The sequence below is a fragment of the Thermobia domestica genome, chromosome 7, assembly GCF_964235325.1.
Source record: "Thermobia domestica chromosome 7, izTheDome1.hap1.1, whole genome shotgun sequence".
Classification (NCBI taxonomy): Eukaryota; Metazoa; Arthropoda; class Insecta; order Zygentoma; family Lepismatidae; genus Thermobia; species Thermobia domestica.
The window spans coordinates 71,439,276-71,464,737 of NC_137460.1; the positions used below are offsets into that span (position 1 = coordinate 71,439,276).

The window sequence follows — 25,462 nt, forward strand, 5'->3', positions numbered from 1 at the left end:
GGTGCTCTCCCATCAGAATTCCAATATGGGATCTAGTGCTGATGAAAATATCTAAAATTATCCATGCTTTATCAATGGTATTAGAGCTGGAGAAACGAAGTAAGTAGTTTTCTTATTATTTTCCGAAGGGAAAAGTAGAGTTTTACCCACACTTAACTTATCTACGGGACAAAATATTATTTTAATACGTAAAGTACTGTAAAGTGGTCCGGATGATAACAAAATATTTAATGAATAATACAATATATTCAACAATAGATTATTCCATGAAATACATTAGGAACACATCTCTAAGAAAGAGAAAAAAGGTCGATAGTTTGTAATTCTACTACTACCACGTGACCAACTGATCAAATTCAAAATAGATCCCAGTGGAAGAATTTTGCGTCGTACACTTTTTCATTAGCCGATAAATATTTAGTGCGAAACGTGAACTTCGCGCACAATTTAATAAAGAATTATGGTCATAGAACCCCAATGAAAGACGGCATTATTAATTTCTAGTTAACAGGTTATCTTTGTAAGAATAGGCTATATCGTATGCCAGATAAAATATCTTTTGCATGTTCAACGCATGAGGCCAATGCAAAGAGAGTTAGATGTTTTCAGTGAATATCGCAGAAGGGTACAGGGACGGCCAATCATGCGTTTGTAGTCCTGATGTAATCCGAGTTTTGTGATAAAAGGGGAAGCTGTTGAGTTTTCATCCCCTCCTCGCTCTAAACATCTCTAGCAGCGCATTTATTATGACAATATGACAAATACAGCTCATAGATGACGAGAAGAACCCTAAAACAGGGGTGGCGGGGAAAGGTCAACGACACTGTCAAGTCCATTTTCGGTTTTTGAGGTATGGTCTATACTTAGATGTCGTCTGCTACTCCGGGTAGTTATCTGTGTGCTATTCCATGTCATTTGAAACCCCCGTGCGAAAAGTGGGCGAGCCCATACCTACGTCACACTCCTTCTGCTAGGGTTCTTCTCGTCATCTGTGAGCTGTACCTTTATCAATATATACTTGTGTGTGTTTTTAAATTTAAGTTTCGTGTTTGCAAGTTAGTTTGTTAAATATGGATAACACAGCTTATACTCATAGTTTAAACAATCGATTTTCAGTCAAGAATCATAGATCGGTTTTGTAACGTTTACTCGTGTTTACTTGCTGTCACATCGACCGCAGTACTTAATCAATATGCTTATTCTTCAAAGGGAACTTTAAATGCAGAAGTGATAAACATAGATAACCTTGCTCTTTAACAAAAGAAAGCAAAAGGATATCGGAAATCTATTATGTTTTAAAGTCCTATTGTTAGGTGAAAAAAAGGCTTCCGTTTGCTTCTTTGGTTCTTAAAGAGAAAAATCTGACAAGTTGAAAATTAAGTTGAGAGATACAATGGAGAACAAGAATGTTCCCCCCCCCCCATAAATATTAGTAGCTATATATAAAAATCATTTTAAAAAAATTAATAAGCTGGTACGAAAGAAACGTGCGGGGGAACTCGGGGGGACACCGTCCTTCCACTCGAAAATATATGCACGGCGTTTCCCCAGTTCTTTAAAAAAAATACAATGGGCAAAGATAGGCAGGGGGAACGGCGTGGTGTCATGTCGCTACCTACCGTCCGCCATCTTTTCAGATCCACTTATACCCCCTGGTATTAAGTATAAACATGAAGATACTAGAAAGTATCGTGAGTTGCGAAATCTCATCTTTTTTTTTTTTTTTAAATCAAGGCTTTTAAAAAGACATTTTTGATTTTCACTTAACCTACCTAGACTTTCATTTTCACTTAGGAAGCTGCTACTTCTATCATATCTATCTTAGATTCATGGTTCGTACATCATTATCTTTGGAATGAATCAGGCGTTCGAATGGTTCTAAACATATTCCTTTCGAATGTATTTTTTTAAAACAAAAATTAACATCAGATAATGTATTTGAGCGTACTTAGCGGGATTCAAAGTGCAGGTGTGTACCTCTAAGAAATGTACTTAAAAAAATAATATATTTCAATAACTCAAGACATTTGAAATGGACTGAAATAAAATCTTTATGTGTTACGTCCCACGTTTATGCCATGTAGGCTAAAGGGGTCGGTAATGATGAGAAATGAATGAAATGGTGGAATGAAAGAAAGTGGGAGGAAACGAGAAAACTCTGAGAAAACCCACGAGCACGGTGTTTGTCCACCACAAAGTCCACTTGGCACAAGCTGGAATCGAACCAGGGATCCCACACACCATTGGTGAACACTACCACCGAGCCATCGCGGCGCCTCAAGACATTTTTTTAAACTATTGAAATACAGATAACAGACAGGAAGTTAAAAATGTTTTCGAACCAAAATTGTAGGTGAAATTTATGAAAATTAATCTACCCTATAGAAGCCCCTGCCCTAATAAGGTTCACGTCAGATTCATGACATATACGCCATTGTCTTTAGAATGAATCAGGATTTTGAGTAATGCCAAGTACACGCCCCACGTTCCATATATTTGGACAAATCCAGGAAAATGTAAAAAAGTTTCCAGAAAACATGTTTTTCTTTTTAATCAAACTAGGCGATTTATTGGAACTCCAGGGTCTGTTATCTGCATCATATGTACCAAAAATATTATATGCATATTAATTATTAACCATTAGATGCAAGACTGTGGGGGTCATGTCAGGTCACTAGCAAAGAAAGGGTGTTTACATAATATAAGACACAACCTTGAAAGACATCGACTTTAGAGTCGCGCCAGTCGATAAATGGTTAGTACGTTACTTGCAGTTGTTTTATAAAAGAAGCAAATTTTCAACTGGTCCTATTGCTGTAGAACTTTCAAGGTTTTTTTCACTATTGTATATGATACAAATTCCGTATTATACGTGGTATGATAACACTTACTATTTGTAAACAAAACTTTAAAATATGCCACTGGTTATGATTTTCACATCAAGAGTGCGTCTCTTGAACTGAGCACATCTTGTGTCTCTATGCAAGAAAACTCACCATCACGCACCACACTACGCGTACACCAGTAAGAAATTGTGGATTATTTATTTATTTATTTATTTATTTCTAGACACAACAGGCTATATAACCCAATTACAGTGTCCGTTACATGTATTAAGCGACTATAACACATTCATACATTCCTCTTATAATACATAGTTATAATGTGATTGCAATATCATTGATGTTCTTTCATTTACAATTATTTCTTATTACATTACAAAGAACTTCCTTGAATTGACTTAGGCTGTTACTATTAATATCCAAATCCCTTGTGTATTTTGTTAACCTATTGTAGGTTGTACTCAATCTCCATACTGGTGACCTCTTGTTTGCATTTGTGTGTAATCTGTCGCACTGAAAGAAATTGAAATTTTCAAGGCGAGTTACATTTGTAGGAGTGCGTATTTTAAATTCTTGCAGTAAATTGGTGCAGTCGATTTTATTATTAAATAACTTATATAGGAACAACATATCTTGCATTACTCGTCGCTGTTCTAGACTTAACGTATTCAAGTTTAAATTTAAAGATTGACTATTATATGTTTTCGGATATACTTGTGTCTCCCTATATGTCAAGTACCTTAGATATTTATTCTGAACTTTTTCTATGTTATTTAAATTTGTTTTCGTGTAAGGGTTCCATATAGTGGCTGCGTATTCGAGTTTTGTACGTACGTAGTGTTCATATAGCTTTCGGATGGCGGTAATACTAGTAAATTCTTTACTGATCTTGATGATAAATCCAAGGTTTCTGTACGCCTGGTCAATCATGTGATTTATGTGATTATTAAATGTTAAATTTCTGTCAGATACCACTCCTAAGTCCCTGACAGTATCCGAGGTTGGTAAAGTGATGTCATTCATCTTATACGAAAATTTCTGAGGGGTTTTGCGGTTTGTAAAGGACATTACATTGCATTTATTAGTGTTCACGTTTATGACGTTCTCTTTGGACCATTCCATCAGTTCATTCAAGTCATTTTGAAGCATTTTACAGTCATTTAATGTTTCTATTGCCATGTATATTTTAACATCATCTGCAAATATCAGCGTGTGAGAGTTTTGTATACTTCGCGGCAGATCATTGATAAATAGTAGAAAGAACAATGGCCCTAAATTTGACCCCTGTGGCGCCCCTGATAGTTGTACATACTCCTGAGACTTACACCCTTTGTACTTTGACGAATTGTTTTCTGTTTTCCAAGTAAGATTTAAATAGATCAATAAGTTCGCTGCGAAGCTAAATTGTTTAAGCTTGCTGAGCAATCTATTATGATTTACGCTGTCGAACGCTTTCGCGAAATCTATGTATATTACATCTACTTGTCCCCCAAGTCTAGTGTTTTACTTATAAAGGTAGATATTAGACTAAGATTTGTGACCGTTGACCTGCCTGTAAGAAAGCCATGTTGTGATTCTAATATAGATGGTCGCACGTGTGCTATTATCCGCTGGTATAAGACTGTTTCATAAATTTTAGCAAAGGTGCTTAAGATTGAGATGGGTCTATAGTTTTTAATTTCTCTCTTATTATTATTCGATTTCGGGATAGGTGAAACTCTCGTTATAATAGCAGCAATTACGATATCAAAGACATATGCATGGGAATTTTTCCTACTCCCAAATGTTATTTCAATATTTAGAAAATACGACCAGGAGAATCTCTGTATTTATTGATTTAAGTTTAACCCTTTAATTGGGAGGCATGGAAAAATTCTAGTTAAAATGGTTTGGTTTTATTTTCTTTAAACGCGTCTTCCTGACCATAATTTCGTAATTTTTAAAATATTTTCTGTATTTTGGATACAAAATACAGGATGTTTATTTCCATCAACATTGTTGTAAAACAGATGATCAGGCTTTTCTAGTGATTTAATAAATTTTATTATTGTAATATCTCTGTGGGTAGAGACAGTAACAATCCTGGATTTTTAGCACTTAACCTAATTTATTTTATAAAAAATTACAAAAATAGTCTTTGTATCGACAAAGTGAATATCTTAAAATCTTCCTTATAACGAGTAAGGTGAAGAAAGGAAATATTTTATACAGGAACTTTTTAGGTCAGCAGCATCCATGGAGTTTTGCAGCGACTTCAGGATACGAAACTTCGGTAAACTTCTTAGCTCATGGCAGCATCCAGAGGTTCAGGTTGTAGTTCTTAGGAATCACCTTACTTCATAGAAGCCTCCAGGGATTAAGGCAAGGTAGTACTCCTTCGTCCAGTGCGACCTCAGGAGCAGATGTAGGTTACGTGATCAGTGGCCAACTGGTACTTGTGTCCTCTTCGGGTCCATTTCTGAGTGGATCGTTCCTCTTCCATCCCTGTCGTGCTGGCTTCGTGTCTTCCTGGTTTTATGTGTATCGTCTGCTGTATTGATGCTTGTAAACAATAGCATGTGTTGCATGAATAACATGTGCTCACACTGAAAGATGGGGGTTCTTATAATATATCTTCATATTGAATTTGGATCCTCCGAAAAGCTTTGAACCCCGTAACTTAATTTCTGCGTACGCGCATGTCCTGGGTAGAGTTTGATTAGAACTTGGAATAGTGGATTTAGTATAAAAAGTGCTATGAAAAGCTGACCTGCGAAGTTAGTTCTCAATAAGTGATTTTAGACAAGGAAACCTAATGATATACGTACCTTATATCCTAGATAGGCTAGTAGTAATGTTTCTATGAGGCTGATCATGGCGATGATAAGCTGCATTACCCACAACACAAAAGGCCGGTTTACCCAATAGATGGCGTCCCAGTTGATGATAGGCTGCTCCTGGAACTCTTCCTCCGTTAAATTACTCGCTAGGATAATGGCTGTTTTATTTTTAATTTCACAACCATAACTGGGAAGAAGAAACAAACAAGTTATTTAATATGTATTAAATATCATCAGCATTGAGTTGAGTTGAGCAAGAATTGAGTTGGATTCTTTTAAATTTTACATTTTCAGATACAAACTGGGAACTATTTATATTAGAACTCTTTAAAAAATAACGAAGCAAAAAACAAAATGAAACATTGACTGGATAAGTGAATGATTGCATAGTGTAATATTTTGACATTCCAGCTGCACAAAGTGCAATTGTAATATAGCTCCGAACACACAATAAAATAAAAAGTATCAATGGCAAAATCTCTTTTTTTAAAAATATAATAGTTTCATGGGCAATTAAAGTACAATGACTTCCAAGTACAATCATTAGTTATATACATAAGGAACCTTTGTGCAGCGTGTAGTAGTCATATGAGTTTTAAGTCTATTTTTCAAGATGCATGAACTAGTCATACGAGTTTCAAGTCATATTCTTCAAGATGTATGATCTAGTCACACAAGTTTTAAGTCGTATTCTTCAAGATACATGAACTAGTCATATGAGTTTCAAGTCGTATTTTTCAAGATGCATGAACTAGTCATAAGAGTTTCAAGTCATATTCTTCAAGATACATGAACTAGTCATATGAGTTTTAAGTCGTATTATTCAAGATGTATGAACATAAGTTGAATGTTTCATATATCGATTTGCGAACGTTTAGAAGCACATGTGAAGTGTAGCTAAGTTATATTTAAAATTTTAAACTGTTTATATGTCATCTTCCACTAAACTTTTACGTTAATATACCACATTATAACCAATAAACGTAAATTTAAAAAGTAGGTTATCTGGCTCGATTCATGAAAAATGTTCGCGCAAATTTGCGAATTTAACAGTCCTTTTTTCTTTTTCAGAATGTAGCAGCGGATACTTCGCCAATTTGATATGTGCTTACAGATGAGAAAGACCGAGTGTATGCTGTGTTAGGACAACCAGACGTCTCGTTTTTAACGAGACTGTCCCCTCTTTTCCTAGAAGTCGTCCGGTGTTTCGCAAAAAATGAAAATAGAACGCAGCATATCCCACTTTTCAAACCAAGAATATCCCATTTTTTTGGACATAAAGTACGTAGCATAATTTTTGAAGGTTGTTAACCCCATAGTTAAGTCTTCGTTTAGAAAGATTTTGAAATTCTGTATTTTTTTTAAAAAAAAAACATTTTTCGAACAGATGGTTCCGTAGTGAGCTCTATGTTTTGAAATTCGGCAATTTCCTTGGATAGATAAGGTCACTTCTTCATTGAAATGAATAGCAGCATAAGAATGACTATGCATAGATGGATTCTCAAATTTTTTAGCTTCTCGGGTGTTCCTTTTTTTCCCTATTTTCTAAACCTAACCACTCTATACTATACGTAAATATATTGTCCATTAGTCAATTTCTCCATTCCCATCAGATCTTATACATTACCTAAAAAGAACCGTTCGAAATTTCTGTCAAAACGTTCGATACAAAGTGAATTAAACTAGCCAGGCATCGAGATAGAATTGTGCAAGATGACCATACCTGGCTTCAGGTAGAGTTTACATTACCCAAATTTGTGATTCCAGATGTTCCAGCCACGTCAGAAATTGATTTTAGTAGAAGACATGGAGGCCTCCAAAGGATTTTTAATACGCTAGTTTAGAGACAAAGAAACGAAAACTGAAAACTATTATGAAAATAACCAATCAGAAGGAATTGTCGTTAGCTACAGTACTCAGTTTGTGCAATAGTGGAAAGAGATTCTGCGATAATAATGAACATGTGTGAAAATTCTCCAAACAGAGGGACTACAATAAAGAAGAAGAGAAAAATCGTGTGAATCAGAATTACTATCTCCTGATCAAGCTCTTGCTTTTATAGTAGTAGCATTCGGTCTTTCTACACACATGTATAACATAATACGATAGCAAAGCTCTACAGGTAAAGTGTAATTGGTATTTTTTTTTTAAAAAAAGAAAACGATTTGTGGGCCTGAGCCGCCTTACGCCATCTGTTAGCGGCTGGTAGAACTAGATCCAACCTAGCGACGAACAGGTGGTCCCGCCCTATCGCTAACCAGCGTATCGGTAGCTTTCTAGACCTGGTGACCGTAACGTCTTTTATTCATGTGACTCCCCAGTTTGCCTCACGATGCTGGCCGGGACGCCGAAAATTGGGGAAGCACCGGCTGGGAATTGAACTCGGGACCACGCGAACATGAGTCAAGCGCTCTAACCACTACGGTGCTTCCGTAATTGGTATTCACCATATTATAAAGTGAAAGCAGCCAAACAAGCATATCTTATCCTTCTCAAATTGCGGTGATTGAAATATAAGCTGAAGCTAGATCATACAATTAATTACACGTTTGTATAAAGAGTTTGCTCGTGGTACGCGCACGCATCTTTGGCGTGCAAGACCGGAGTTCAATTACCGGCGGAAGCTAATGTACTTCGGATCCCACGTTAAGCTGTAGGTCTACGTCTCACATGGCCTCGCTGCTGAAAGGGACACTGCACAAATGTTTGATTTGATTTGATTTTGGGTTTTAAGTTCAAGAGAAAGTGCTAATATCTTGACATGTAAATAACAAGAGCGAACTTAACGTTATTATAATAAAATGGGGATGTGACGTTACAGGACTAAGTAAGTACAAGCACAAGGTTTCCGAACAGCATTGTTCAGACGAAAGAATATTCAGCATTTCGATGGTGGTGATACAGCTTAATGCTGAAGACAAAAGACAAGATCATCATATGGCAAAACTTTTAAACTATTTATTGTAGCTTTGGAAAATTCAAAATTGCTAATAAAACTCCAACTGACCAAAAAAGTATATATATATATATATATATATATGTTACAGTTTCGGGTATGTAACACAGATATATAGTCTTCATATATTCATATTATATATATTATTTGTATTTGTATTATCACCCAATTAACATTTTTTCTGCAACAAAAACAGGAAAACACACAAAAGAGGAAGTGAGCGAATTGAGGAGCAAGTCAAAATACTGTCATCTACGAAAATATGTTAAAATGATACAAACAGACTTTGATGTGTATAACACAGAATATAAACATTGGTTTTACCAGGGCCGGCGCGAGGGGGGGTCGAGCCGTGCCACCGCCCAGGGCGGCAAGTCTAATGGGCGGCAAAATTTGAAACGGAAAAGAATACTATCAAAATATAATGCTTCATAATAGGCCCACATAGAAAAATAAAACTGTGTTCACCTGAGAATGTAATTGAACTTACTTCACCCAAATTCAGGAAAATACTCACTCAGCAAATTCAGAGAATTCCCCCTCATTTCAATTATCAAACCACTAGCCACATGTTCTCGTTCAATATTTCCCTTGCAGCGGCGCAGATAAGATTTTCAGCTAGGGTGGATAGGATTATCAAAATGTCTTTTATATCTTTCTCCATTCAGCAATTTTCTAACACTCCACTTCAAGAACGCAAAAGGTACACTCCCACTTGAGACATGCCGTTCTAGGCTTTCCTTTTTCAAGACTTTACTTTCTTTTGCTCACTCGTTATCTGGTATGACTTTTTACTCCACGTAAACATAGTAAGCGAAAGTCTCCAAAGCATTGATTCTCATGTGTTCGATGCAGTCGGGTTGCTTGAAAATATATCTGAGTACTTTGAGAGGAGGAGAAATGATGCAAAGTTTCAATCTTACTTAGTTGATGCAATGAAGTTGGCATCAGCATTAGATATGGATTATCCATGGATAGGTTATATAGTGCAAGCTCGAAGTCGAAAGAAGAAACAGTATCAGTACAAGGCAAAGGATGAAGCTCCACAAACAAGATATAAGATCTATTTTTATTACAAAGTTCTAGGCGTTTGTTAATTTTAAGGTAAAGGCTTAAGCAACCTAAACATCACAGCAAGTAATTCGAGTTTCTTTACGATATAAGTACTCTTAAAGATATGCCACCTGAACCTTTGTCTGAAAAGTGTACTAAACTTGCCAGCATATTAACAGACGAAGAATCGAATGATATTAACTCCAGTGATTTGAAAAACGAATTGAAAGTGTTATCCGCTATAATTAAGCCTAAAGCTATTAAGTTCACCAAAAGAAACTTTAAAATTAATTAAGGAACATGACTTTACTCCCAATGTCAGTGTTGCACTCAGGATTTTGTTAATCTTACCGGTAACAGTGGAAAGTGGAGAAAGAAGTTTTTCGAAACTTAAGCTTATTAAAAACTACCTACGTTCTTCCATGTCTGAAACAGCGATAATATTCATAGAACACGAACTGACTGAAACATTGGAGTACGTGAATTTGACAAAATAATTTGCTTATATCAAAGCAAGAAAAGTTTCTTTCAATTACGGTGTTAAACTTATTAATCTATATTGTGTTTTAGCACATTGCAATGCTTAGGCTAATCACTTAGTTTTGCCGTTATATCTGATTCACTATATTATCTTCATGCTCCATACCCTATTGGAAACACCTTTTGATATAAAATAAGCTTAAAATTTAAATTCTTAGTCGTGACTAAAGTATATATATTTTTAAAAATTTTCTGTATGCGCTGCTGTATATCACAGATCTGTATAGCTGGGGTAAGTGGGGACAGGCATGGTTTCAAAAATCTGGTAAAAAAAAAATATGAAAGCAGTTCCTCCAAATTTGAAGAATGTAGACATAGTGCCATTCGTCTGTAGAGTGGTTTTATCTAATATGAAGAGTATAAAAGAATACCCCTATACCAAAAATGGGTCAATGTTTTAGCATCTGATCAACTTTCGTAGACCTTGAAGCGTTGGGCTATCCTGAGATAATTGTCACAGAAGCACCCGGGGAAAACATTGTACGGTGAAGAGATGATAAGGTACTTATAAAAATTGAATGTACTGTATTATGTTTGTCAGTATATGTACAATTGAGATGTCTCCACTTACCCCACATTTTTTTACATTGGGGTAAGTGGGGACACAAATTTTCTACCTGTAGGGTAAGTGGGTACAGGGACACAGATGCAGGTATTTCCGATAATACATCGAAAATGAAGACAGTGTCTGGCTTACAGCACGTGGCTTAGAGACAGATTAGTATTATGCAACTGATTACGTAAAAAATTGGTCTATTGGCAGAGTAAAAGTCAGCAAAAATATGTATGAAATGAAGTTCCTTGAACGAATTGGCATGCAATCTCGTTTTCCGCTTCGAGAAGATGTAGATATTGTGCACAAAAGGGCTGCTTTCTATGGCCCTGTTAAGTTTGACAGTGTGCCTTTCGTAATTAAGTTCTCTATTGTAGCTGATATTGATAAACACTATCGTTTCATTAAGGCAAAACTGTAGACTACAAATCTAGTTCATGCAGTGAATGTTTTGTGTAGACTCTATTTGTATCCTATAAACTATACGGATTTGTATTAGATGCCTTACAATTCCCATTAATAGTTATCACTCTTTAACGCGACGACCTATGAATCTACATAGGTTTCAAGGTGTAGCCTACATTTATTCTTATTTATCCATTTTAGAACTGTTAGGCACCAGTAGATTTGTTAGTATTCAGTATTTGGTTGGTCTTTAGTCCAGAGACGTACCTCATCAACTCCTCTTGTTTGTTTGTTTGTTTGTTTGTTTTTATGTACTAGACTAAAGCTTATTTTGTTTCTCTCCACTTGCCCCGTACCAAATATTAAGCCTCAGGGCAAACTGTAATCACATATTCATTATTTTAATGTTTCTGGGATATGTAAATGATGTCCAGCAAATATTTCTAATATAATAGTTTTCTGAACAAAATAAAACATATTTTTGAAATATTGACATTCTTTGTTTTTTCTACATTTGCCACAGTGCCATTTTCAAAATGTTGTATCTCTGGCTAGAACTGTAGCAGAAATGTGAAACTTGAACTTATCAGCAGTAGACAACAGGTACTCTGCCCCCACTTTCCCTTCTTTATTCCCCGTATTAACATACAAGAGGGAACAGAGTTGTGCCCACTTACACCGAAAAGAGGGGTAAGTGGGAATAGTAACTGATTTTTAATAAACATGTTATTGTGGAACAAGTATTTACATATCTTCCAAATTGACCCTATGCTTATCAAGTGTACAAACCAGGCCCGTGCTGGCCCACCTGACACCGGGACGTGTCCCGGTGCGCCCTCAGAAATATCACAGTATAAATAAAAGGTACACATTTTTAGTAATAAATTCTTACAGTTTTATTGGTAAAGAACCCCTGAAAGGTGCAGTGCGCCCTTTACATTAGGCGCCCTTGCGAGTCGACATCAAAGATGAACGATTTTATTTACTCTTCTGTATACCACAGTTCTGTACGATAAATACATACAGTTACTATTGGTAAAGAACCTGTGAGAGGTACAGTGCGCCTTTTACATAAGGCGCCCTACGAAACATCACATTATAGATACGTGATTTTAGTTATCCTATGTACCAGCTTTATATAATAAATTCAAATAATGATTGCTAATAAAGAAGCTGTGAAGGATACAAGGTGCCCTTTACATGAGATGCCCTGCGAAATATCACATTATATATATATATATATATATATATATATATATATATATATATATATATATATATATATATATATATATATATATATATATATATATATATATATATTAAAAAATATTTTTCTGTATTTCAGTTTGTATTATAAATTCATACAGTTGCTATTGGCAGAGAGCAGGTAAAGAGTACAAAAATATTATAAAGTTATGTAGTTATAAAACGAAACAACGCGATACATCAAGAATAGTTCGGATAGTCAAACGTACGATGCATTCATGAAATACTACACTGACACTAATCTCTAATTTACGATTTTTACGACATCGAAGGTTTCACAGTCTTAATATAGCTAGGGGTGATCCTCAAGCTTGGGGATTTGGTGTGAGGCTAACAACTCATCCTGTAAAAAAAGGTTTGTTCAGATATATTCACAGAATTCTTGGATTAGAACTGATAACTTGGCACGAACTCAGCAAAGTAAAATCGACATGAGAATTGGAACATGGAAGATAAGAAGTCTCTATAGGGCAGGAGCGTTAAAATGTGTAACGAATGAGTTTAGAAATAGAAGATGGACTTAGTGGGATATAAGGAAGTTAGATGAGAAGAAAATGGAGGAGTCACGTCGGAAATTTTACGCTCTTTTACGGGGAACGAATTACCAACTAGGATCAGGGTTTTCATTCACAAACAAATACGTAATTACATGGGTTGAATTTGTTAATGATAGATTTTCGTTTACTTCCCTTAAGGGTCGGTGGTGTAATATTATTTTAAATGTACCGTACATGCCCAACAGAGAATAAGGAAGATAATACAAAAAAAAAAGTTTTTACGAAAGAATAGAACGGGTATTTGATCATCTCAATACCATACGAAAATTCTGTTAAGCGGTTGCAATGCGAAGGTAGGACGAGAGGGTATTTTCAAACCGATTATAGGGAATAAATGTCTACATAAGGAAGTTCATAAATATACTTTGACCTCACCAGATGGGAAAAAACACATAATCAAATCAATCACGTTTTAGTAGATAGAAGAAAACAGTCTAGTACAACTGAAGTTCGGTCGTTCAGAGGAGTTGATTATGATAATAAGAGAGACACTATCGCTGAGTAAAGGAAATATTCAATATCTGAAAACGGAGCAGTTTAATTTAAAGAAATTAGAGGAGAGTCAGGTGAGAGGGGAGCCAGATTAAAGTGCCGAATAGATTCTCGCTTTTGAAAGATTCGGAGTGCACTAGTGTTCAGGATACTTGGTTGAAATTAGAGAAAACATTAAGATTTCAGCAAACGAAATATTGGGACACGCAGAAATACGAAGAAACAAAGCATGGTTCAACCAGGAATGCATTAAAGTAGCAGAGAAGAGAAAACAGAAGAAACAGCGTTGGCTACAAAATCCGAACGAAATAACAACATAAAATTTCACAGTTATCTGGCGGAAAACTTCCTAAACTTTTAGAACAAAGAAACGCGATTTTTGAAAGATGATATTAATTAACTTGAAGATAATAGTAAAAAAAAAGAAAAACATTCCGGACATATATAAATGGATCAACTGACTTAAGAAAGGCTATCCATTTCGTGCTTATATATTAAAGAAAGCTAAAGGAACAGTTCTCACTGATCAGAATAACATCTTAAATAGATGGTAAGATGCGTTAAAATACCAAATAATATTTTCTTTCGACAAAGTGGATACTTTCAAATATCTAGAATCGATATTAACAGACCAAAACCATAATCACAAAAAATTTGATGGCCACTGAAAGCAGGGATTTCGTGTTATTATTCAGTTAAAAATCTTTTGTTGGCGCGAATTCTGTTGAGGAATTTGTAGCTTAAAATATAAAACGATAATCATGCCTGTGTATGGTTGCGAAACATTGTCACTGACTCTGAGAGAAAATCGCAAACTGTTAGTATTTGAAAAAAGTTTCTTAAACCAATATTCGAACTCCAAGAGGAACGGGAATGGGGAATGGCGGAAACTCCATAATGATGAAATACATAATTTTATACCATTTGCAAAAACATTATTAGGGTCATCAAGTCTAGGAGGCACAAATTAGCTATTTACGTTAGTACTAAAACAAAGTTGGTGGTGATTTTGATATAGAAAGGCATCCACACTTACTTTCAATATATATATATATATATATATATATATATATATATATATATATATATATATATATATATTCCCGTTTGTATGGGTGCCCTTTTAGTAGACTTGTCCACCGCCCTCATTAGTATCCCAGCACGGCCCTGGTACAAACCATAGTTAATATGACTATACTTTCAGTTTGATAATCCGAAAAGTAGTACTGGTACAGTAGTTGAAAGTTGAACATTGCAAAAAGTGTCCCCACTTATCCCCACTACCCCTATACAGCGAAAACGAGCATACTGAATATTGTCATGTATAGAGTCGTTTAAATATTACGTAAGCATTCGAGTGAGTATAGTTCTTTTTTGTTTACTTTTCCATTTCATGAATGTTTTTAAGTGGGGCATCTTACTTTTTCGTGGCACTTAAAACCTTCTGTCAAAATAGGGTTTGCGGATTAAAGGGGCGGCATGTGAAAGTACCGCCCAGGGCGGCAAAACTGCTAGCGCCGGCCCTGGTTTTACAGTCACTTCTTCGCTGTCATATGATTTTGCACCGCACAAATAACACTCTTGTGTTGATGTGCAGGTGATACGACATTGCAGTGTCGACAAAATTTCGCTAAAAAAGAATAAGTAAAGATTTCCTTTCGTTTGGTTTATCACCGTTACGTGCATGGGTACGGGTTTTAGAATGCATATTGCGTATCTCATATAGATTAGATGTTGAAACATGACAAGTTCAGCTAGAGGAAATGGAAATACAGTGATATTATATATATATATATATATATATATATAATGTGTATGTGTTTTCAGGAAAAGTTCCGGCGCGAATTGGGACTTTTAATCGATATACGAGGCAGGCAACATGAGTTAATTTTGAGTTTAACGTCCCTTTCAGTAGCGAGGCTATGTAAGACGTGAACCTACTGATTAACGTGGAATCTGAACCATATGAGCTTCCGCCGGGAATCGAACCATGGGTCTTCCACGCCAAAGGTGCGCAAGCTTATCGCTTAGCCACGAATGAACTCGAAGGCAAGATGGTAATACCGATTCCGTGTAATCTTGGAAAACTGGAATTCTAGTTTCAGCATTAATTTGAAAACATTCGAACGCTACACAAGGCAAACACTCGAACTAACTAACTAACTAACTCTGTGGCCTCTGGAACCCGGAGGTTCAATACCGTGTTCACAAAAGCTCTTCACTGATTTCTATCTTTAGCAAACTGGATCCAGTTTCTATTTTGTATTCCTATTTTTGCAAGGTTCTCCCTCTGCGCCTAGGTCTTCCCAATGGTCATTTTCCGATTGGTCTTCTAGTTAAGACTTCGAAAGTCTCCTAGATTTGATGACCCTAACAATGTTTGGTAAACCATATAAATTGTGTAATTGCACGTTATGAAGTTTCCGCCATTCCCCATTCTCGCTCCTCTAAGGTCGGAATATTAGTCTCAGGCTCTTGTTCTCAAATATTTTCAACCTAGGTTCTTCTCTCAGAGTTACCGATTATGTTTTGCAACCATATAGAACAACAGGCATGATTATCGTTTTATATATTTTAAACTTCAAATTCCTCGACAGAATTCGCGACAACAAGAGATTTTGAACTGAATAATTACACGAATTCCCTGCTTTTAGTCAACATTTAATTTCTTCGCGAATATGGTTTCGTATGTTAAATTATCCACTTTATCAAAAGTATTATTTGATATTTTAACCAGTGTTGGGTAAGTTACTTGTAAAAATGTAAAGCGTTACAAGTTACTTTACTTTCTTTTAAAATGTAACGCGTTATTAACGCGTTACTTGCCCCAAAAAGTAACAGTTACTTTTCTTCGAAAGTAACGCGTTACTTTTAGGTCCAAAACTTTAAAAATGTGAAAAAAATATGTCATGTCGCTACCTACCGTCCGCCATCTTTTCAGATCCACTTATACCCCCTGGTATTAAGTATAAACATGAAGATACTAGAAAGTATCGTGAGTTGCGAAATCTCATCTTTTTTTTTTTTTTAAATCAAGGCTTTTAAAAAGACATTTTTGATTTTCACTTAACCTACCTAGACTTTCATTTTCACTTAGGAAGCTGCTACTTCTATCATATCTATCTTAGATTCATGGTTCGTACATCATTATCTTTGGAATGAATCAGGCGTTCGAATGGTTCTAAACATATTCCTTTCGAATGTATTTTTTTAAAACAAAAATTAACATCAGATAATGTATTTGAGCGTACTTAGCGGGATTCAAAGTGCAGGTGTGTACCTCTAAGAAATGTACTTAAAAAAATAATATATTTCAATAACTCAAGACATTTGAAATGGACTGAAATAAAATCTTTATGTGTTACGTCCCACGTTTATGCCATGTAGGCTAAAGGGGTCGGTAATGATGAGAAATGAATGAAATGGTGGAATGAAAGAAAGTGGGAGGAAACGAGAAAACTCTGAGAAAACCCACGAGCACGGTGTTTGTCCACCACAAAGTCCACTTGGCACAAGCTGGAATCGAACCAGGGATCCCACACACCATTGGTGAACACTACCACCGAGCCATCGCGGCGCCTCAAGACATTTTTTTAAACTATTGAAATACAGATAACAGACAGGAAGTTAAAAATGTTTTCGAACCAAAATTGTAGGTGAAATTTATGAAAATTAATCTACCCTATAGAAGCCCCTGCCCTAATAAGGTTCACGTCAGATTCATGACATATACGCCATTGTCTTTAGAATGAATCAGGATTTTGAGTAATGCCAAGTACACGCCCCACGTTCCATATATTTGGACAAATCCAGGAAAATGTAAAAAAGTTTCCAGAAAACATGTTTTTCTTTTTAATCAAACTAGGCGATTTATTGGAACTCCAGGGTCTGTTATCTGCATCATATGTACCAAAAATATTATATGCATATTAATTATTAACCATTAGATGCAAGACTGTGGGGGTCATGTCAGGTCACTAGCAAAGAAAGGGTGTTTACATAATATAAGACACAACCTTGAAAGACATCGACTTTAGAGTCGCGCCAGTCGATAAATGGTTAGTACGTTACTTGCAGTTGTTTTATAAAAGAAGCAAATTTTCAACTGGTCCTATTGCTGTAGAACTTTCAAGGTTTTTTTCACTATTGTATATGATACAAATTCCGTATTATACGTGGTATGATAACACTTACTATTTGTAAACAAAACTTTAAAATATGCCACTGGTTATGATTTTCACATCAAGAGTGCGTCTCTTGAACTGAGCACATCTTGTGTCTCTATGCAAGAAAACTCACCATCACGCACCACACTACGCGTACACCAGTAAGAAATTGTGGATTATTTATTTATTTATTTATTTATTTCTAGACACAACAGGCTATATAACCCAATTACAGTGTCCGTTACATGTATTAAGCGACTATAACACATTCATACATTCCTCTTATAATACATAGTTATAATGTGATTGCAATATCATTGATGTTCTTTCATTTACAATTATTTCTTATTACATTACAAAGAACTTCCTTGAATTGACTTAGGCTGTTACTATTAATATCCAAATCCCTTGTGTATTTTGTTAACCTATTGTAGGTTGTACTCAATCTCCATACTGGTGACCTCTTGTTTGCATTTGTGTGTAATCTGTCGCACTGAAAGAAATTGAAATTTTCAAGGCGAGTTACATTTGTAGGAGTGCGTATTTTAAATTCTTGCAGTAAATTGGTGCAGTCGATTTTATTATTGAAGATAACTTGAAGATAATAGTAAAAAAAAAGAAAAACATTCCGGACATATATAAATGGATCAACTGACTTAAGAAAGGCTATCCATTTCGTGCTTATATATTAAAGAAAGCTAAAGGAACAGTTCTCACTGATCAGAATAACATCTTAAATAGATGGTAAGATGCGTTAAAATACCAAATAATATTTTCTTTCGACAAAGTGGATACTTTCAAATATCTAGAATCGATATTAACAGACCAAAACCATAATCACAAAAAATTTGATGGCCACTGAAAGCAGGGATTTCGTGTTATTATTCAGTTAAAAATCTTTTGTTGGCGCGAATTCTGTTGAGGAATTTGTAGCTTAAAATATAAAACGATAATCATGCCTGTGTATGGTTGCGAAACATTGTCACTGACTCTGAGAGAAAATCGCAAACTGTTAGTATTTGAAAAAAGTTTCTTAAACCAATATTCGAACTCCAAGAGGAACGGGAATGGGGAATGGCGGAAACTCCATAATGATGAAATACATAATTTTATACCATTTGCAAAAACATTATTAGGGTCATCAAGTCTAGGAGGCACAAATTAGCTATTTACGTTAGTACTAAAACAAAGTTGGTGGTGATTTTGATATAGAAAGGCATCCACACTTACTTTCAATATATATATATATATATATATATATATATATATATATATATATATATATATATATATATATATTCCCGTTTGTATGGGTGCCCTTTTAGTAGACTTGTCCACCGCCCTCATTAGTATCCCAGCACGGCCCTGGTACAAACCATAGTTAATATGACTATACTTTCAGTTTGATAATCCGAAAAGTAGTACTGGTACAGTAGTTGAAAGTTGAACATTGCAAAAAGTGTCCCCACTTATCCCCACTACCCCTATACAGCGAAAACGAGCATACTGAATATTGTCATGTATAGAGTCGTTTAAATATTACGTAAGCATTCGAGTGAGTATAGTTCTTTTTTGTTTACTTTTCCATTTCATGAATGTTTTTAAGTGGGGCATCTTACTTTTTCGTGGCACTTAAAACCTTCTGTCAAAATAGGGTTTGCGGATTAAAGGGGCGGCATGTGAAAGTACCGCCCAGGGCGGCAAAACTGCTAGCGCCGGCCCTGGTTTTACAGTCACTTCTTCGCTGTCATATGATTTTGCACCGCACAAATAACACTCTTGTGTTGATGTGCAGGTGATACGACATTGCAGTGTCGACAAAATTTCGCTAAAAAAGAATAAGTAAAGATTTCCTTTCGTTTGGTTTATCACCGTTACGTGCATGGGTACGGGTTTTAGAATGCATATTGCGTATCTCATATAGATTAGATGTTGAAACATGACAAGTTCAGCTAGAGGAAATGGAAATACAGTGATATTATATATATATATATATATATATATAATGTGTATGTGTTTTCAGGAAAAGTTCCGGCGCGAATTGGGACTTTTAATCGATATACGAGGCAGGCAACATGAGTTAATTTTGAGTTTAACGTCCCTTTCAGTAGCGAGGCTATGTAAGACGTGAACCTACTGATTAACGTGGAATCTGAACCATATGAGCTTCCGCCGGGAATCGAACCATGGGTCTTCCACGCCAAAGGTGCGCAAGCTTATCGCTTAGCCACGAATGAACTCGAAGGCAAGATGGTAATACCGATTCCGTGTAATCTTGGAAAACTGGAATTCTAGTTTCAGCATTAATTTGAAAACATTCGAACGCTACACAAGGCAAACACTCGAACTAACTAACTAACTAACTCTGTGGCCTCTGGAACCCGGAGGTTCAATACCGTGTTCACAAAAGCTCTTCACTGATTTCTATCTTTAGCAAACTGGATCCAGTTTCTATTTTGTATTCCTATTTTTGCAAGGTTCTCCCTCTGCGCCTAGGTCTTCCCAATGGTCATTTTCCGATTGGTCTTCTAGTTAAGACTTCGAAAGTCTCCTAGATTTGATGACCCTAACAATGTTTGGTAAACCATATAAATTGTGTAATTGCACGTTATGAAGTTTCCGCCATTCCCCATTCTCGCTCCTCTAAGGTCGGAATATTAGTCTCAGGCTCTTGTTCTCAAATATTTTCAACCTAGGTTCTTCTCTCAGAGTTACCGATTATGTTTTGCAACCATATAGAACAACAGGCATGATTATCGTTTTATATATTTTAAACTTCAAATTCCTCGACAGAATTCGCGACAACAAGAGATTTTGAACTGAATAATTACACGAATTCCCTGCTTTTAGTCAACATTTAATTTCTTCGCGAATATGGTTTCGTATGTTAAATTATCCACTTTATCAAAAGTATTATTTGATATTTTAACCAGTGTTGGGTAAGTTACTTGTAAAAATGTAAAGCGTTACAAGTTACTTTACTTTCTTTTAAAATGTAACGCGTTATTAACGCGTTACTTGCCCCAAAAAGTAACAGTTACTTTTCTTCGAAAGTAACGCGTTACTTTTAGGTCCAAAACTTTAAAAATGTGAAAAAAATATGACTTCAATTTTCCGTACTACTATTACTACCGCTATTATTATTATTATTATTATTATTATTATTATTATTATTATTATTATTATTATTATTATTATTATTATTATTATTATTATTATTATTATTATGAGTCGCTTTATGTAAATGTAAGGACAAATTTTTACTTGATATATGAACACTTCAATATAATGTAACATTGATAAAATGCCATACTGCGTTACTTGTAGGGATGGACACGTGCGAGTTTTCTTTGAAACTCGATTCGACTAGAAACAGACACCTTTGAGATCGAACCGAGAACTAGGCTCGAAAAATTTCCTCCAACTCGACTCGAATTGGGGTCGAGTTTCGAGTCGACTCGAGCCAAATCCGGTGTGTAGTTTCGAGTACTTCTTCAAGTATATTACATAGACAGTATAATTATTATCAATGACACTACTACTACTACAACTTATATTATTATTATTATTACTATTATTATTATTATTAATTATAACAACACTGTATATAAAAATGAAAGATGGGCGGTTTGTATTTGAATACTAAAAAATTAGTTGATTACCAACCTCGGTAGTCGTGAAGTCTAGGAGTCAAGGACATTGTTTACGAGCTTCTGAATTTGGGTTGAGGGTCTAGGTTGAGTATTCGGGCTCGAGCCAAACACTGTTAAGTGTTATAGGGCACTGGCCAAATATCTTCAAAACTGCTCGGCCCGAATTGTCAACGACTCGAGCAACTCGGCTCACAGCTCATTCACTATCGACCCGAACCAAGAAGTGAGCCGAGCCAACAGCTCACTCAACCGACTCTGCTATAGCCCTCGGCTTAGTTGAGCCGAACCGAGCAAATGGCTCATCCCTACCAAGCCAGCTCGAGCCGATGGTTCACCCCAAGTGAGCCGGCTCGAGCCATCTTCTCAGTTGAGTCGAACCGAGCTGAGCTTGTTAAAAAAAATAGCTCTTGTGGTCTCGCTATCGAGACGAGATGTGAGCAGTGTCCCTTCTCGTGAGCAACACTAAGAGTATTCCATATTACTGTTTAGCTTACATTGCTCATGGCTTTCGTTTTCCAGTGTAATCAGGCCATGATTTCAAGACGACTTAAAACGAACAAGCCATTTATCAAACTAGACTGGACTCGAAACTCGACGGGAAAAACTGAATCGGCTCGGAACTAGACTCGAGGATATTACCCTTGATTTGACTCGAAACTCGACTTGACTCGACTCGACTTGAAACTGATCTGAAAGAACTCCAATATTACATACCATCAGCAAACTATTTTCTAGTAATAAAGTAGGCCTGCTCATCAGAACACAGTTTATTCATATTAACCCCTGACTGTAAATCGTTAATTATGGCACCCTAGTTGTTGATAAATATTTTCCGCGGGACACTTCAGACACTTTACTTTTAAATTCTGTCCACCATCATCCTCAGCTCTTTAGAAAAAGTATTCTTTCAAATGTTCGAACAGTAAAATATTTTCGTTCTCCATCTTTATAAAAACAACACCAATCAAAGTAAAATAGACTACAAGTATCATTGCACTCCTATTTCACTCACTGAAAGTATTGATTTGGAGCTGTCAAAATCTACGACAAAATCTTCCAGGTGCTTGCAATCAGTACACGTGATTTCCCTAAGGCTGTCCTCATCTTCAAAAAACAGCAAGTGGCACTACGAACTTATCTGTTCTCTGTGTGTCTGTGACTGTCGGTCACTGACATACGTAGTTCATGCTCGATTGTTTCATCCTGAGAAATTCACTTACAGGAAAGAAACATTTGTTTCCGAAAAAAATATACATATATTGTAGTTACTCGTCCGAAATGTAACGCGGAAAAAGTAACGCAAACTAGGTACGTTACTTAAAAATTTGTAACGCGTTACCGTTACAGTTACTTTGGAAAAGATGTAACGCGTTACTAGGAAACGTTACTTAAAAAGTAACGCGTTACTTACGTTACTTTACTTCCCAACACTGATTTTAACGCATTTGCCGTACTACGATTACGACGCATTTGCATATATTTAGTTTTCTCAGAAGAACACATCTCAATAATCTCAATAATAATAGAAGAACACATCTCATTGTTTCAGGCCATTCTCGACGTGAAAGCTCGTGGACAAAAATTTTCCTACCCGGACTTTACTTTGGGATTCATTTAAACATATTTTAATTAATCTAATTAGCTTTTTCGGTATTCCAAATTCTGTAAGAATGTTGTACAATGTTTCTCTTCTAACCGAGTCGTAAGCCTTTCTAAAATCAATAAGTAATTGATGTACCGGGGTATTGTATTACCACTTCTTTTCGAGTATTTGTGGAATTGTAAAATTTGGTCGATACTTGAACGATTTAATCTAAATCCGCACTGATAATCTCCAATAATTTCATCTGCGTATGGGGTCAATCTTGCTAATAGAATGTTTGAAAGGAGTTTATAGGATGTTGATAGAAGAGAAACGATAATTATTACAACCATCTTTGTCGCCTTTCTTGTGATTTGGAAAATCATTGATTCTTTCCATTTTTGAGGCAATTCCTCCTTGTTCCAGGTAAGGAGAATGAGTTTCTGTATCTTGTTCCACAATTTCTCGCCTCCAGCTAAAATTAACTCAGCCGGAATTTCGTCTACACCCGGAGATTTGTGTTTCATTAATTTCTTTATAGCGGTTTCTACTTCTATTTGGTTAGGTTCTGGAATATACGGTTCTGCGGTGTGTATTTTACTTCCTCCACGAACATTAGGTTTTGGCTGTGTGTTAGGCAATTCACCAAAAAAATCTTTCCATCTTTTAAAGATGCTATCTGTATTAGTGAGAATGGTTCAGTCAGCTTTCTTTAATATATAAGCACGCGATTGATAGCCTTTCTTAAATTTGTTGATCCCCTTAAATATATCCCGAATGTTTTTGTTTTTACTATTATCTTCAAGTTCTTTAATTTTGGCTTTCAGAAAATCGCGTTTCTTTATTTAAAAAAGTTTCCCGCCCGATGTCTACGAAATTTTGTGTAATTATTTCATTCGGATTTTGTAGCCGAAGTAATTTTGCCTGTTTTCTCTTGCCTAGTTTAATACATTCCTGGTCGAACCATGGTTTGTTCCTACGTATTTCCGCGTGTCCCAATTTTTCTTTTGCTGAAATTTTAATGCTATCTCTGATTTCAATCCAAGCATCCTCAACACTAGTGCACTCCGAATCTTCTAAAACCGCGAATCTGTTCGAAATTTGAATTTGGTATTCCTCTCTTACCTGACTTTCTTCTAGTTTCTAGAAATTAAATTTCAGCGTTTTCAGACACTGAATATTTCCTTTATTCAACGATAATCTCTCTCTCTTATTATCGCTACTACCAGGTAGTGATCAGTGTCACAACCAGTACCTTTAAACGACCATAATATTTATCACAAAACTTCATTGACCTGAGATCTATAATGTAAAGTGCTTATGGACCATGCTAAATCGAAGATTTTAAGCCATGATAACTGTATCCATTCCCATGTTTCCTCTTAAGGCTCACTCCACTTTTTTAAACAAAAAATAGTGATTAATTTATAACGAACAATACACAAAATATAGAAAAAGAGCCAAGTAGTATATACAAAAGTCTATATGGACCATAATTGTTTCCAAGACGTTTCGTATAGTGTATAAATTTGAGTGCCAAACAATCATGACATCATAAATTGCGGACCCAAATTTCTCGTCTATAAGAAATGGGAAATGGTTATTAGTTTGTTTAATATCGTTTTCTAGATATCCGGTTCACTTTCTACATTTTCAACGAACTTAAAATGTTCGTTACTGAATTCTCAATGTCTGCGTGTGTGTGTGTGTGTCTGTCTGTCCGTCTGTCTGTTTATTTGCGATTTTTTTTTTAAATTGAGCCCTCCATTCGATAGGGCATCAAAAACTATCTGAGAAAGTGATGGAATTTTTGCGTCACTCTTATAGTTCCCGAGATATTGTCCAAAAAATAGTTCCAATTTCGGGAGATTTAAGGAGCCACATCTCACCCTTGTGAACCTGCCCCCCCCCACCTCTCGGTACAAACGATTTCCACATATCAATAAAAAGTACTTCGTTTGTACCGGTTTGTACCGCAAATATTTTTGTTTGTACTGTACTGCAGTATGAGAAATTAAGAAAACAAAGTGGGGGGGCCAAGTTCACGCAGCCCCCCCACATTGTCCTAGGATCGATTTAATTGGCTCATTTGAAAGATTTTCGTTTGTACCGGATTGTACCGTAGTTTGTTTCGTTTGTACCGTTCTGGATTATGAAAAAATAACGAAACAAAATGGGGGCCCAGATCAAACAGGCCCCCAAATCACGACTTAATACACCGGGTACCCATGATTTTTGTATGTCATATGAAACTACTTGGTTAGTACAGGATTGTACCACAAAGAGTCTTATTTTAGCCGTAATAGATTATGAAAAATTAAGAAAACAAAATTGGGGGGGCTGTGTGAACCTGGCCCCCCCACCACGTAGTACAAACGATTTAGTTGGCTCATTTGAAAGATTTTCGTTTGTACCGGATTGTACCGTAGTTTGTTTCGTTTGTACCGTTCTGGATTATGAAAAATTAACGAAACAAAATGGGGGCCCAGATCAAACAGGCCCCCAAATCACGACTTAATATACCAGGTATCCATGATTTTTGTTTGTCATATGAAAGTACTTGATTAGTACAGG

General features: G+C 35.8%; 1 protein-coding gene across 5 annotated transcripts in view; it reads right to left on the bottom strand.

Moving 5' to 3' along the window:
* The window catches only part of SLO2 (slowpoke 2), a 664,715-nt gene that overhangs the window by 185,730 nt on the left and 453,523 nt on the right, over positions 1-25,462 (bottom strand). For all 5 annotated transcript variants that reach the window (XM_081764837.1, XM_081764838.1, XM_081764841.1 and 2 more), the window contains one exon: positions 5,651-5,849. In XM_081764837.1, coding sequence (XP_081620963.1) covers positions 5,651-5,849 — 199 coding nt within the window. The remainder of the gene's footprint in view (positions 1-5,650; positions 5,850-25,462) is intronic.